This window comes from Candoia aspera, chromosome 6, assembly GCF_035149785.1.
Source record: "Candoia aspera isolate rCanAsp1 chromosome 6, rCanAsp1.hap2, whole genome shotgun sequence".
Taxonomy (NCBI): Eukaryota; Metazoa; Chordata; class Lepidosauria; order Squamata; family Boidae; genus Candoia; species Candoia aspera.
The window spans coordinates 71,985,935-71,999,341 of record NC_086158.1 but is presented as its reverse complement, the minus strand read 5'-3'; the positions used below and the strand labels follow the sequence as shown (position 1 = coordinate 71,999,341).

General features: G+C 37.7%; 1 protein-coding gene across 1 annotated transcript in view; it reads left to right on the top strand.

The window, feature by feature from the left end:
• Window positions 1–13,407, top strand: part of DNTT (DNA nucleotidylexotransferase) — a 175,166-nt gene that overhangs the window by 50,220 nt on the left and 111,539 nt on the right. The window contains exons 6-7 of the mRNA XM_063306162.1: window positions 10,295–10,465; window positions 11,271–11,342. Coding sequence (XP_063162232.1) covers window positions 10,295–10,465; window positions 11,271–11,342 — 243 coding nt within the window. The remainder of the gene's footprint in view (window positions 1–10,294; window positions 10,466–11,270; window positions 11,343–13,407) is intronic.

Genomic DNA, 13,407 nt, shown 5'->3' with positions numbered 1-13,407 from the left:
TCACCAGGATCCTGCGGGACCCTGTTTCTTTTGTCAAAATGACAAAAGCAGCCTTGTGCCCAAGCTCACTGTCACAATACACTTACAAAAGAGGCAGGACTTGTGTTGCGACAGGGTGAAGCTCTTGGCATCATTCTGCCTCTCTATTGATGTTGCTGTCATTCACTATATCACAACACACCTTTCGATCATTATAAACCATCCTTGCTTCCACCACAACCCTACATTGCTTTATACATTCACTCTTGTTCTTTAAACTTTTTACCTCTTTGTCTTTCAGGATCTCATCAACTCCATCCAACCACAACTTTCTCAGGCTTCCACTTCCTCTCAATACATCCATTCTTCCTTCGTATATTAGTTTTGCAGTTTGATTTTCATTCATTCCCTCTATATGATCAAGCCACCTGAACACATTTCTTTTTTACCAATCAGTTTTGTATTCAACCTCCATTCATTCATTGCTGATCCTACTGTGTATCTTCTTGTTTTACTATAACTCATACTTTTGTTTTTCTAATGTATTTCATTTCCATGTAACTTGAACTTTCAGTTCCATATTTCTTATTTCATCACACAATCTGTCTAATATTGAAGGCAAATCATTTGGGTTCTCAACCAAGAGCAAAGCCTAATCTACAGACAGAAGTACAGGTTTGTCCTCATTCCCTAATGTTACCACAAGCATGCTGCATATGTTGTTTTGTTGTTTATTCGTTTAGTCGCTTCCGACTCTTCGTGACTTCATGGACCAGCCCACGCCAGAGCTTCCTGTCGGTCGTCAACATCCCCAGCTCCCCCAGGGACGAGTCCGTCACCTCTAGAATATCATCCATCCATCTTGCCCTTGGTCGGCCCCTCTTCCTTTTGCCTTCCACTCTCCCTAGCATCAGCATCTTCTCCAGGGTGTCCTGTCTTCTCATTATGTGGCCAAAGTATTTCAGTTTGGCCTTTAATATCATTCCCTCAAGTGAGCAGTCTGGCTTTATTTCCTGGAGGATGGACTGGTTTGATCTTCTTGCAGTCCAAGGCACTCTCAGAATTTTCCTCCAACACCACAGTTCAAAAGCATCGATCTTCCTTCGCTCAGCCTTCCTTATGGTCCAGCTCTCGCAGCCATATGTTACTACAGGGAACACCATTGCTTTAACTATGCGGGCCTTTGTTGTCAGTGTGATGTCTCTGCTCTTAACTATTTTATCGAGATTTGTCATTGCTCTTCTCCCAAGGATTAAGCGTCTTCTGATTTCCTGACTGCAGTCAGCATCTGCAGTAATCTTTGCACCTAGGAATACAAAGTCTTTCACTGCTTCTACATTTTCTCCCTCTATTTGCCAGTTATCAATCAAGCTGGTTGCCATAATCTTGGTTTTTTTGAGGTTTAGCTGCAAGCCAGCTTTTGCACTTTCTTCTTTCACCTTCATCATAAGGCTCCTCAGTTCCTCTTCACTTTCAGCCATCAAAGTGGTATCATCTGCATATCTGAGATTGTTAATGTTTCTTCCAGAGATTTTAACTCCAGCCTTGGATTCCTCAAGACCAGCTTGTCGCATGATGTGTTCTGCATACAAGTTGAATAGGTAGGGTGAGAGTATACAGCCCTGCCGTACTCCTTTCCCAATCTTAAACCAGTCCGTTGTTCCGTGGTCTGTTCTTACTGTTGCTACTTGGTCGTTATACAGATTCTTCAGGAGGCATACAAGATGACTTGGTATCCCCATACCACTAAGAACTTGCCACAATTTGTTATGGTCCACACAGTCAAAGGCTTTAGAATAGTCAATAACACAGAAATAGATGTTTTTCTGAAACTCCCTGGCTTTTTCCATTATCCAGCGGATATTGGCAATTTGGTCTCTAGTTCCTCTGCCTTTTCTAAACCCAGCTTGTACATCTGGCAATTCTCGCTCCATGAACTGCTGAAGTCTACCTTGCAGGATCTTGAGCATTACCTTACTGGCATGTGAAATGAGTGCCACTGTTCGATAGTTTGAACATTCTTTAGTGTTTCCCTTTTTTGGTATGGGGATATAAATTGATTTTTTCCAATCTGATGGCCATTCTTGTGTTTTCCAAATTTGCTGGCATATAGCATGCATTACCTTGACAGCTGCATATATTTATGTCTTAATCAAGAAATGTGCCATCTGTTTTCCTCCCCTCACATCTATGCCTTTATTATGACCTGCTGAAGAGCAAAAACTGGTCTGCACACCCACTGCTGAAATAGTCACACTTTACATCCCACATTTCGCTCATGTCTTCTCTTGTACCCTTTCAGTCAAAATTCTGCCAAATATCTAATCAGGCAAATTTAACTATCCAATATGCTCCCCCCCGTATTTTTTTTTGCCTTCACTCTTGCTACCATCACTTTGTATTAGGAAAGCAGAACAACATTCTTTCAGTTGTCAGACTCAGATGCAGTATTCACACACAAATTAAATCAATTGCCCAGGCACTCCATAAGCAAACCATATCCATATTTCAACATCTCTCCAATTACACCATCCATGCCTGCAGCCCTGCCATTTTTCAATATGCTCACAATGTTTCTTATTTCCTTTCTATCATATTTTCTTGGACACTAACATTTATAACATTTGAATTCTAATATATCTCTACCCTGTTCCATGTGTGAAACTCCAAAATACTTCCAGGATGCTGGAGCTTTCTTATTTAGCCCATTGACCCATTGTTTATAAACACACACACACACACACACACACACATGTCCATAAAAATTGACCTGCGTTGTCTGTATCTTTATTCTTAACAGTTTCTTGCTGCTGTTTGCAGCTATCTTTTACTTTCCATGAACAACCAACCCAGCAACCAGCCATGGTCATTGACCAGTGATGAATACAACATCGTAAGAGAAAGTATGAAATGCAAGAAATGCAAGAAAAATTAAGAACTAAGGAAAAAAACAAAAGATTCAATAGGTGCCTAAAGAGAATAAAAGGTATAAGTGCGATCCTTAAGATAATTAAAATATTAAAATAAGAATAAACTGAAATAAGATATCAGGGATAAAATACTGATAAAAAGAAACTTAATTAGATGTTCAAAACTAGATTAAGGGCCTAATAAAATATTAATACGTTAAGAAAAAATAATGAACCAATAACCTTCCAACCAATTTTAAGACAAACAATTGAACTCTCCTAAGATCAAAAAAGATTTGGGTGGTTAATAAAAAGAAATAAACTATAATAAGTCTGTTGAAAATGGCCTCAGCTACTCTCTGTACACATTATACAGTATCTCTTACTCTGATTGTTTGAAGAAATCATTCAATTATTCCCATTCTTTCTTATCACCAGCCACTTTTATTTCATCATTTCACAAAGCATTTTTACATACTTCTCCTTAGCATAACTCTACACACTTCCAAGACACATAATTCTTTTCACTGGCTTCCAAGCAGCTTCCACATCCTTGTTCCTTATGTCTACTTTTTATTCATTCTGCTGGGAGATTAATATTTTTTTCATTCAGGACTCCTACTTTGTCTCCCTACAGTCATTCAACTTTCACTTTATTTTCACTTTTCTTTTTTTCCCCATGTCCATGTTTTCAAGACCAGCTCCTCTCACTACCCAAAAACAGTCTGTTTCACATTCAGAATCTCCCATTATTCTGTTATCCTTCACTAATTCTCTCAATTTATCATCATAAGGAACAAATCCGCCATGCTTTCAGATTTATATTGATTTCTTCTCCATGTGTACATGTGAATAGATTTATGCTTAAATCGTATCTTAAACACACACACAAACACACACACACAGACACACTTCCCCTCCAACCCTGAACTTTTGCTAAGCAGATACATATCATAGAGCCAATGTCCTCATTCATTCATGAATTAATCATTGTTTTTTTCGTATTCTCGTGTTTTTTTATTCTCATTTTCGTGTTCCTACCCATCCATTATGTCACCTATCATAATTTATTATTGGATCATATTTATTCAGAATGTTACATAATTTTCCCCCAGTCTCACCCCTTGCTCTATAACAATAGTATGCAACAATGGCCAACCTATGAATTCTACCTTCACATGTACCCGTAACAATCCAAATGATGTAATTCATGTGGCATACATTTTAGTGCTTCCATTTATAATTAAAACTATATCTTTACTTCCATACATGTATCCATTCCACAATTTCAGACCACCTTAATTCACATGCATGACACACAGCATAACTGTCCTCCATCCTTCTTCTTTACCATTTACTACAGTTACATTCTAAGTTGCAATCTTTCATGGATTTCTGTAGAGATTAAAGAAGATGACCTTGATAGATATATCTAGGAACCACTACCAACAAAAGGGACTGAAATATTTTTTAAAGTCCAGAGCAACAAGAAAACATCTGGAAGTGGCTTTTGCAGATGCCTCCCTAAATCATTGGAATATAAGAAGGGAGAGGAGATACAGCCCAATCAGACATACAAGATTCTGTTGTTATAGTCAATCTTAATAAAAGTAATTTTATCCTTCCTGTGGAGTTTATTTTCTGGTCTGGTCTATCTAGTAGGGCTGACAATATCACTAAATGGGGGTGATCTGATGATCTGCTAGCCATCATGGCTTTGATCAATCAAGGCTTTCATATAATGCTTTTTTGTAAGATAGAGGAGGAAGTAACTTGGTTACTGGTCTTAATAATACCTATGCCACATATAGCATTCTCTGCCAATGGTAAGGATTGGTTAGTGTTAGCACATTTTGCTGGCATGACACAGTGCAGCTGAAGCCCAGTATTACCTCAAGTATGCTCATGCTATTTTGTGCAAGCTAGTATCTCTAATCTAGCATACCTTGAATACATCCCACCAACTAGGAGGTATGTACCATATGCTGACACACATTCAGAATGCAGTTTATTTCTTTCAAATGAGACATTTATTTATCGTTCACATTTATATGGCTGCCCATCTCACACAAGGTGACTCTGGGCAGCATACAACCATGAGATAGAAACAATTTACTTTCTTCTGTGAGTAGACATGACTAGCAGATGATGGATAATTATTATTCCATGTTCTCTCCAGTTTTCAAGGCAACACAGATGAGACACAGTATTCTAATTTTTCTCAACAATAATAACCCTGTAAGGGAGGGTTGGGCTGAGAGATCACTGGCCCCCAAATCATTTAGTGAACCTCCCTGGCTAAGGATGGAATTGAATATAGATTTCTCTGATCTTGATCTAACACCACATCATACTGGTCACACCCATTGTCTCTTTTCACAAATGGGCATGTATAACAAATTGTGAGGTACTTATGGTTAGATAACATCTTCTGAACCAGGAACTCATACTTGGTTTTCTTGGGATACACCAGAGAAATAAGCCCAAAACCACAACATTTCCCCCTGGTTTTTCCCAAGACTAAAAAGCCAGTCTTCCTGATTTAGCTGACATGTTAAACAAATTGTAGATGAAACTATCCATAATCCGCTATTCATGTCTACTCACAGAAGAAAGTAAAATTCTACTCTTCCTTCCATAATTAATAAATATGCTAACAGTAATTAATTGGGAGTACACTGGCAATCCTCTTAACTTTAAGATAGTGATTTACAAATTAAGGGACCATATTTATTATAGACATGTGGTGCCTTAGTAATTTACATTTTATAAACAATAACCAGCATCTGACAATTTTATTAACTTTGTTACAGAAATTTGGCAGAGATAAAAATACTGGCTTTTCTTTTTGCTTATGTATTTGCTATATCACTGCATAACTTTAACTCTCTTTGTCTTTGTCTCTCTCTTTCTCTGTGTTAGATTTATATCTTGTCTTTCCTCTAGAAGTTCAAGGGGCTTACAAGGGATAATTTATCTCATTAGCTCAGACAGAAGGAAATATGGCTGAGTAAATTGGAAGATAACAGAACTGGTAGAAAATGAGTGTGTAGCCATAACAGCAGTTGATAAGCTCATAGTGCTTGAACAGCCATCAGTATGAAGCAAGGGTGACTATGTAATGGTATGTGGGAAAGACCTTGGGAGACTGGGCAAAGAGACACTGCCAAGCTAATGGTCAGATAAGAGACAGCATAGCCTGCAGCTGGATAGTGGGCGGAGCAAGAGGCTCAGAAGATACTCTCCCTAGTTTCTCAGGAGTAAAGGAGATGGAGGAAGGACTATTGTACTTTCAGACTTGCAAGATTCTGTCAATGTAGCTTTACAATAAAATAGAATTAGCTCAGCTGGTTGTGATTCCTATCTGGTTTACCCTGCAAGGCTGACCTCAATCTTGATTCTACTGCCCAAACCCCAGCCTTGTTCTTCACTTACTACAGGAAAGCCCAAAAGACAGAAAAAAAAGAACACTTTCCAATGCCATTGAATGGTTGGAAAAGCTACCACTTGTAGTAAAAAGAAAGGATATGGTGGGGAGAAGGGGGCAAAGTTGGAACACAGCTTGGAAGTAGCCCAGCAAATGAGTATGGAAGAGGCCTTACTCATGGTTATGCTGATTATTTCAGGTTGCCTGGATCTAACCCATCCAGCTATGGCAAATAGATTAATCTAACATAAATAGGGTGCTTTAAAAATGAAATACCAGGCTTGAAAAAGCAAACATGTCAATCTACATAGAATTTTGTATCCCTGTAACAATGCCCCTCTGGATTCTATGTAGGACAAGCAGGCCAGATTTTCCACAAAAAATTAATGGACACAAGCTTGACATCAGGACTCAAACGAGGACAAAGTCATATCACAGCATTTTAACCTCCAAGGACACTGCATTACAGATCTCAAAGTAGCCATTTTGGAAAATAGGAAACATTATCAGCAAAACTGAGGAAAAGATCTGATGTATGATCACATACAGAACATCAAAAGGTTTCCAGCTCTCTCAGAAGGTCTCAACAAATACAATGGGTTTTTAACACACTGCAATTATTAATTGATAAGGTATTTTTAATCTGTTCCAGTGAAACCTGCACTTGTATAATCACCCTGTCTTCCTCTCCTTTCTCCTCCACCTCATCCCAATTTAAATCTTGCACCATAGGTCTGATGAAGTGAGCTATAGTTAATGAGAGCTTATGCCTTTTAAGAAAATGGGTTACTTGGAAAAGATGCTACTAAACTATTGATTCTGAGCTCCGCTCTCACTATCCCTAGTGTGCACCACTCAGACCTGAGACTGGAATGCCTAAAACTGAAATGAGGGCTTGAAGGCACTTGATCAGCTATTAGCTTAAGAATCAATTCTTTTTCTGAGGTTTGTTACCTTTATTAGCTTTGACAGATGACCACATATTGAGTTGGATATAGCAGATGAACAGAAATTAAGGTCACATAGGCTTTTGGTAGAATTCCTTATTTCTATTGGGCATGAACAGGCTAATCAGGTTTTTCCTCAAAGACTAAATGATAGGAAAATCAAAAGGGGGTCAATAGGATTGACTAGGGAGGAGAATTTGGTTGCAAAATTTATTTGGGAACCAGAAAATTATCTAAATAAACTCAACTTTCCCAAGTTTGGAAAGTAACTTTTTAGGAATAGGAACCATATTCTCCTTTCTGCACTTCTGCAGGATAGATATTCCAAAACCAAACTAGCTGAGTGCACTTGCATATGTGAATCTTGGGGAACTGGAACAATACAAGTTCTATTATATGGCACTTTTTAATGGAGATCTCCATAAAAGTTATATTATGCCCCTTTTCTGCCAGAGCCCAGGCAGAACAAATGAGCTCCGTGTTAAGCTTTAGTTCTCTGACTTGAAATATCTCATTACCTACATGATAGCAAAATTCTGTGTAGCTGCAGTGAAAACAAGGGAACTGATTATGCAAACACTCAAGCACTGTTTTCCTGATGCATGGGCTTTTGTAATTTTGCTGATCATTGATTGTTAATAAGGACTTCAAGCCTTGCATGGGCCTAATGCTGCATTCTACCACATGATCATTTTAGTATGTTACCCAGATGTCATTGTTTGGATGTTTTTGGATTGTCCTGTTGTTTTCCTACTGAGCCTAAGATTCTTCTCATTTTTTCACCACTAATAATACCCTAAAAACCTAATACTAGCTGGTTGTTCATTTTACTTACAAGGAATACTGAAAATAGAGCTTTATACAAAGGGGAAAGTTAACCTCCATTGTCCTCAAGTAGAACAAAATAATGCACATTTTAGTCCAGTACTCTACGTAACAAGTGTTTTTGACATTTGTGAGCTTTCCCTCTATCTGGGTGACCCAAACTGGCTTCTCAAAAGAAAATGAGGTGGGAAATAGATGTTATCTCAGCAACTATCTCTCCTAACTTTCATTTGCCAAGATAGCAAGTTTACTGGACTGAGACAGCACATTATGTTGTCAATGGGAACAATGGCTGTTAGGTTTCCTCTTGTACAGAGAATCTATTTTGAATTTTCTTGCTTTAACTGTGAAAAAAAAATTAGGTACTGTGAAGTATCTGATTCTGTCAGTATTGTGTTTAGCAAATCTCTAATTTCAGTCATTCTAAATTATGTTCAGCCCTGCTGTTAATGACTTTGGCAGAAAATTCCACATTCATATATATTTTTATACATGCCTTTCCTAGTATACACAATTTTTCCAATCCTTTCCTAGTATACACAATTTTTCCTGAATCTGTTTCACTAGCAAAATATGTGTATTTATGTGTATGTGTATGTTTAGAGTGTGTGCTGTGTAGTATGTTTCTAAAACCTGAGGATTTTAACATACACAAAGATTCCCAAATTTTCTATATTATCAACTTTGAATTTGGAGATTTGTCTAAAAATAGTAATAAACTTACTTTTTAAAATCCTTGTTAGGTGTTAGGGGAATGAACTGACCATTTTGTATGGGGCCCAATTGGACTCACATTGACTAGCATAAAAAAAAATCAATTGGTATATCTGTATTTTTCAGCAGAATAGGATGTAATTTAAGGAACATGAAGAAAATGAAAGCTACTTCCTTCTAAAGAAATAGGTGCACAATTCTGGAGCTAGACTCCTTTATGATTCCAGGAAAAGTGACAAAAATTGCAGGAACCGCCGCCCCTGGACTGGGAAATATTCTATCAGATGTCAGACAAATAACTTTGTGATTTTTTGTCTTTACATACTGGAGATGAGGGGTAGAATTAATTTCCACCAGTTAAGTCAGGGAGGAGGCAGAGATGCAGTTCCTTCTACTGGGTACTGTGGCAGCCTGGAGAAGTTGAGAAAGTAGGGACAAAATGTTGTTATGGCTGATGTCTCAATACTGCTGCAGTTTGGGGAAGACCACTTGAAGCTATAGATGGATGATGATGGTTCCCTTCCATTCTGCCTTTTGCAGAGACATGATGACGTGATCTGCCTTTCTGCAATGCTATGAACCACTGAAGTGCTCACAAAGCCTATTGATTCAGTTTTGCAATAATTCTGCATTACCTCATATAGCCACTTCCACTTATTCAGGGTTTGGCAAATCCAATGCACATCCCTACCTATTAGGCTTATCGGAAGTTATTAGTAAAATCTGACAAGATTCCCAATGGGGGGAAAAGGAAGTTACATTCAACAAATCCAGGACAAATGGTGGCATTTGAAATGTTCAAGTGGCAAAGGCTATATTAATGTGGAGATGCCTTCAGGGATATTCATTGCTTCTGGCACCTCCAAATTCTTTCTGAAATTGGCACCCAGCCAGTGGTGTTCAGAGGGGAGTATATCAAAATCTGCAAGATGGCAGATGTGGCATCATGATCCAAGCCCTGCCCCTTTGGTAGGTGTGTTTATATTGCATGCATATTCAAAAGGGGTGGGGCTTGGACTGCAATGTTTCATCCACTATCTTGCAGATTTTGGCCCATCCATGGACATCTCTGCACCCACTCTTTTTTTATTTCAGCCGGGTTTAATTCAGATTTTGTCATCTGAAGCTGCTGTAAACTCTTATCTTTGACTGCTTCAAAGTATATCTTTACATGAAAAGATATATTTGAAAAAGAGGATTGGGGCAAAGTCTTCAACAAGGGAGAAATTATTTTACTTCTTTAGGCTCTGGAGATTTACCCAGATTCTATATGTCAGCATTCTCTTTCTAATGAAAGCTAAAACAACATGCAATGGTTCATTACAGGATATTTTATTAAGGATACCTGTGGGTGAAATATAGCAGGTTAGCAGCTGTGTTTGATATTTATCATGATATAAAGTCATTTATTAATCTGCTTACAAGTTTCAAACTTTCTTGGTGCATCAAATAGTTACTAATTTCCCCCTCTTTCCTATCTTCACTGCTTCAAGGATGCTTTTGAAATCCTGGCTGAAAACTATGAATTCAATGAACATAAAGGGTTTTGCCTCGCATTTAGAAGAGCAGCTTCTGTGCTGAAGTGTCTTCCATTCCCTATAGTTCGAGTAAATGATACTGAAGGACTGCCCTGGTTGGGAGAACAAGTCAGAGGAATCATTGAGGTATGTTATGTGAAATGCACCATGGTGCTTTTTAAAGCATGCCTACTCAGAGACACACACAAATTATTTCCCTGTTTCTATGTTGGTCTTTCTCTTCCCACTATTCACCCTGTTCAGAGCTCATGGATGGGTATGGAGGGAACAATAAAAATATACCTTATGGAAATGTAATGCTAAGGTTCTGATCTAGATCTGATCCCTGATGTATACGTTGGAATAAGAAAGAAAATATGTAACATGCTACACCTTAAATGTTATGTGTAGCTTAGCTCTCACTTAGGACAAGGGAAGAACCTTTGTCTCAAGGCAATAACATCCCTCCCTCCACTTAGTGAGAAATATTAGAAATTCCTCCCATTCTCTTTTTTGATCATTTTGTTGTTTTAATTTTGGTTGAGAGTCTCTAGGAATCACTTTTGTTTCAAAGCATTAAACTTAAGGTAATTTGTAGAGCAGCCCCTTCCCCTGATCATTTTTAGCAACGGTCATATTTTCCTCTTTGCAATGTGGATGGATTTTAAAGTGGAGGGGGGAGACATTATAATTAAATGCTGCATAGAATTGCTGCTCAGATTCTCCTTCCAGTTTATTATGCAACAGTAAAAACTCAGCAGCATTTTAAAAAAATGCCTAGCATGCTTGTCTTCTAACAAAAACAACTTGCTAAGTATGTGTAAGAGTTCAGCCTGAATTTTAAAACAGGCTTCTTAAGCATTGAGAGGCTATTAGAAGTAATTAGATTGCAACATAAATACCATACAGATCTGTATAAAATTGCACAAATATGTCTCTTCTATGTATTCAGGATATAATGGAAGAAGGGGAGAGTTCTAAAGTGCAAGCTGTGCTAAACAATGAAAACTACAGATCAGTTAAAGTAAGTTGGTTTCCTGTTTTCTTTCTGATGGTAGCCAAGGGGTGTATATGACAAGTTTTCTCTGTATTTCTTCCATTGAGTCTAGAGACAAGATTACAAGGACAGAGGAAATCTAACCCTGGTTTGGTTGAGAAGGACATACAGTAGTTAGGAAAGCTGCTTATGCAATCTCATTCCCAAATCTGGTGCCCTTCAAATAAATTGGTAGTCTAACTGGTTTTGAATTCTGGAAGCTGTCATCCCAACACATTATCCAATATTGGATAACATTGGCCATCTTAAAATTCTGCTGGTTATTCTATGGAAGTGGAATTAGTTCATGGCAAATGACTTTGGCATTTTGCTCTTCCAGTGTTAGGTGTGGTGAAAAGTGGGTGTAATGGAGTTGTTATGTCATTGAATGCAGATCAGGCATTCAGATTCAACCCCCGCTCCTGCAGTGTGGGGTTTATTGGGTGATTTTGGATGCTCATTACTTCTCAGACCAACAGGGTTATTATGGTGATCATAAAATGAGCAGAGATCCCACATGGTAAATTTCAGCTTCCAGAGAAAAGATGGGATATAAAGCTAAATATTTAAAGAAATAAATATTTGTCCATGTCATGGATTTAAGCACCTGAACATTGGAGAAGCTTTGATCCACATGGTCAGATATAGCTGACACCCAGTCTTGGAAGCTCTCGGAGTCTGCCCTGAAAATCCACTTGCTGAATTAGTGCTGTTGCATTCCATGCCTTTCTTTGAGCTTAGCAGACTGCAATTAACACATTTAATGAATAATTTTTCAACTGCCCAGCATCTATTGAATGAGACAGGATACAAGTGCAGTAATTAATTAATTAATTAATTAACCATTTCATTTATTGGTTGCTAATTGTGCTAACAGTAGCATATAAGTCATCAGGATTTAGCCTTAATTTCAAGTCCATTTAGTTGGCTCATTTAAGGCTGATTTCCAAGTAAATTTGCTTAGGTTGAAGTTTAACTGCACATAAAGTGATTTACTACAGGAAGATGGCCATGAAGAAATCTAACTTCACTGAGAGTGTTTTAAAAAGCAGATAATATTCCTGAGTGATGGAAAAGTTTAATTTTGCTTCCTTTTCTGCTAGTGATAACTCTTGCTTTAAAAACCTTATTCTGACCATTATGCAAGAGCTAATAACAATTCTGTGAATTATCATGATCCTATTAACAAAATACTAGAGAATTAATAGATAAGAATTTAAGCAATATTTGACAAATGAGATTACAAAATATAATTGCTCTTCCTCACAAACAGCATGCATCTCACAAAGAGGAGATAATTTCACATGCTTTATCTGAAATGACAAGTCATATATATTCCAGAATCATTCTTTTCTTTATTGTTTTTGCTTTCATAAATAATCTTCTTAGAAATACAAGATAAATTAGCATGACCCATATTCAAAGCCGGGAGATTCACCAGACAGGAAGGTTTAAATAGGACTCTCCAGCCAGTTCTAAAATTCAATGAATTTAATGACTTGCAATGAAACTTCAAGAAACAAAGCAGTTACAAGATGGCATATACATAATAGATGCACTGATCTTCTGAGATGCCAGCTTGTATGAAGATCGTTGCTTTGTTTTCTCAATAGCTTTCTGGGACCAACCACTCTCTAGTTGAATAAGCACCAACGAAAATTTATTTGACCTAGGGCAGAAGCTGCCCCTTGGAGCATGATGTTTACCAAAACTAGAACAAGGGAAAAAGTTTAAAAACCTCCTTTTTGGGTGATGTATTGTAGGAAAGAAAGAGGGAAGACTGCCATGGTGGATAGTTGTATTTCACTGGGTAGTAAGTGGTTGTAATTTGGGTCCTAGATGATGTTTTCTATTGTTGAATGAAGAGGTTTCCATGTTTTACAAATCCATAATTCTCTCTCCCCTCTTATGTGGCTACTGACATAGGAAAGCTTCTGTTTCCTTTTGCCCTCTTCCCTCCTTTTATTAACAATGTAATATCTGTATTGCTTTTCAATCTATAATAAATGTTACTGGGTGAGAATGCTTGCTGCAATCTATGTGCAGCAATATT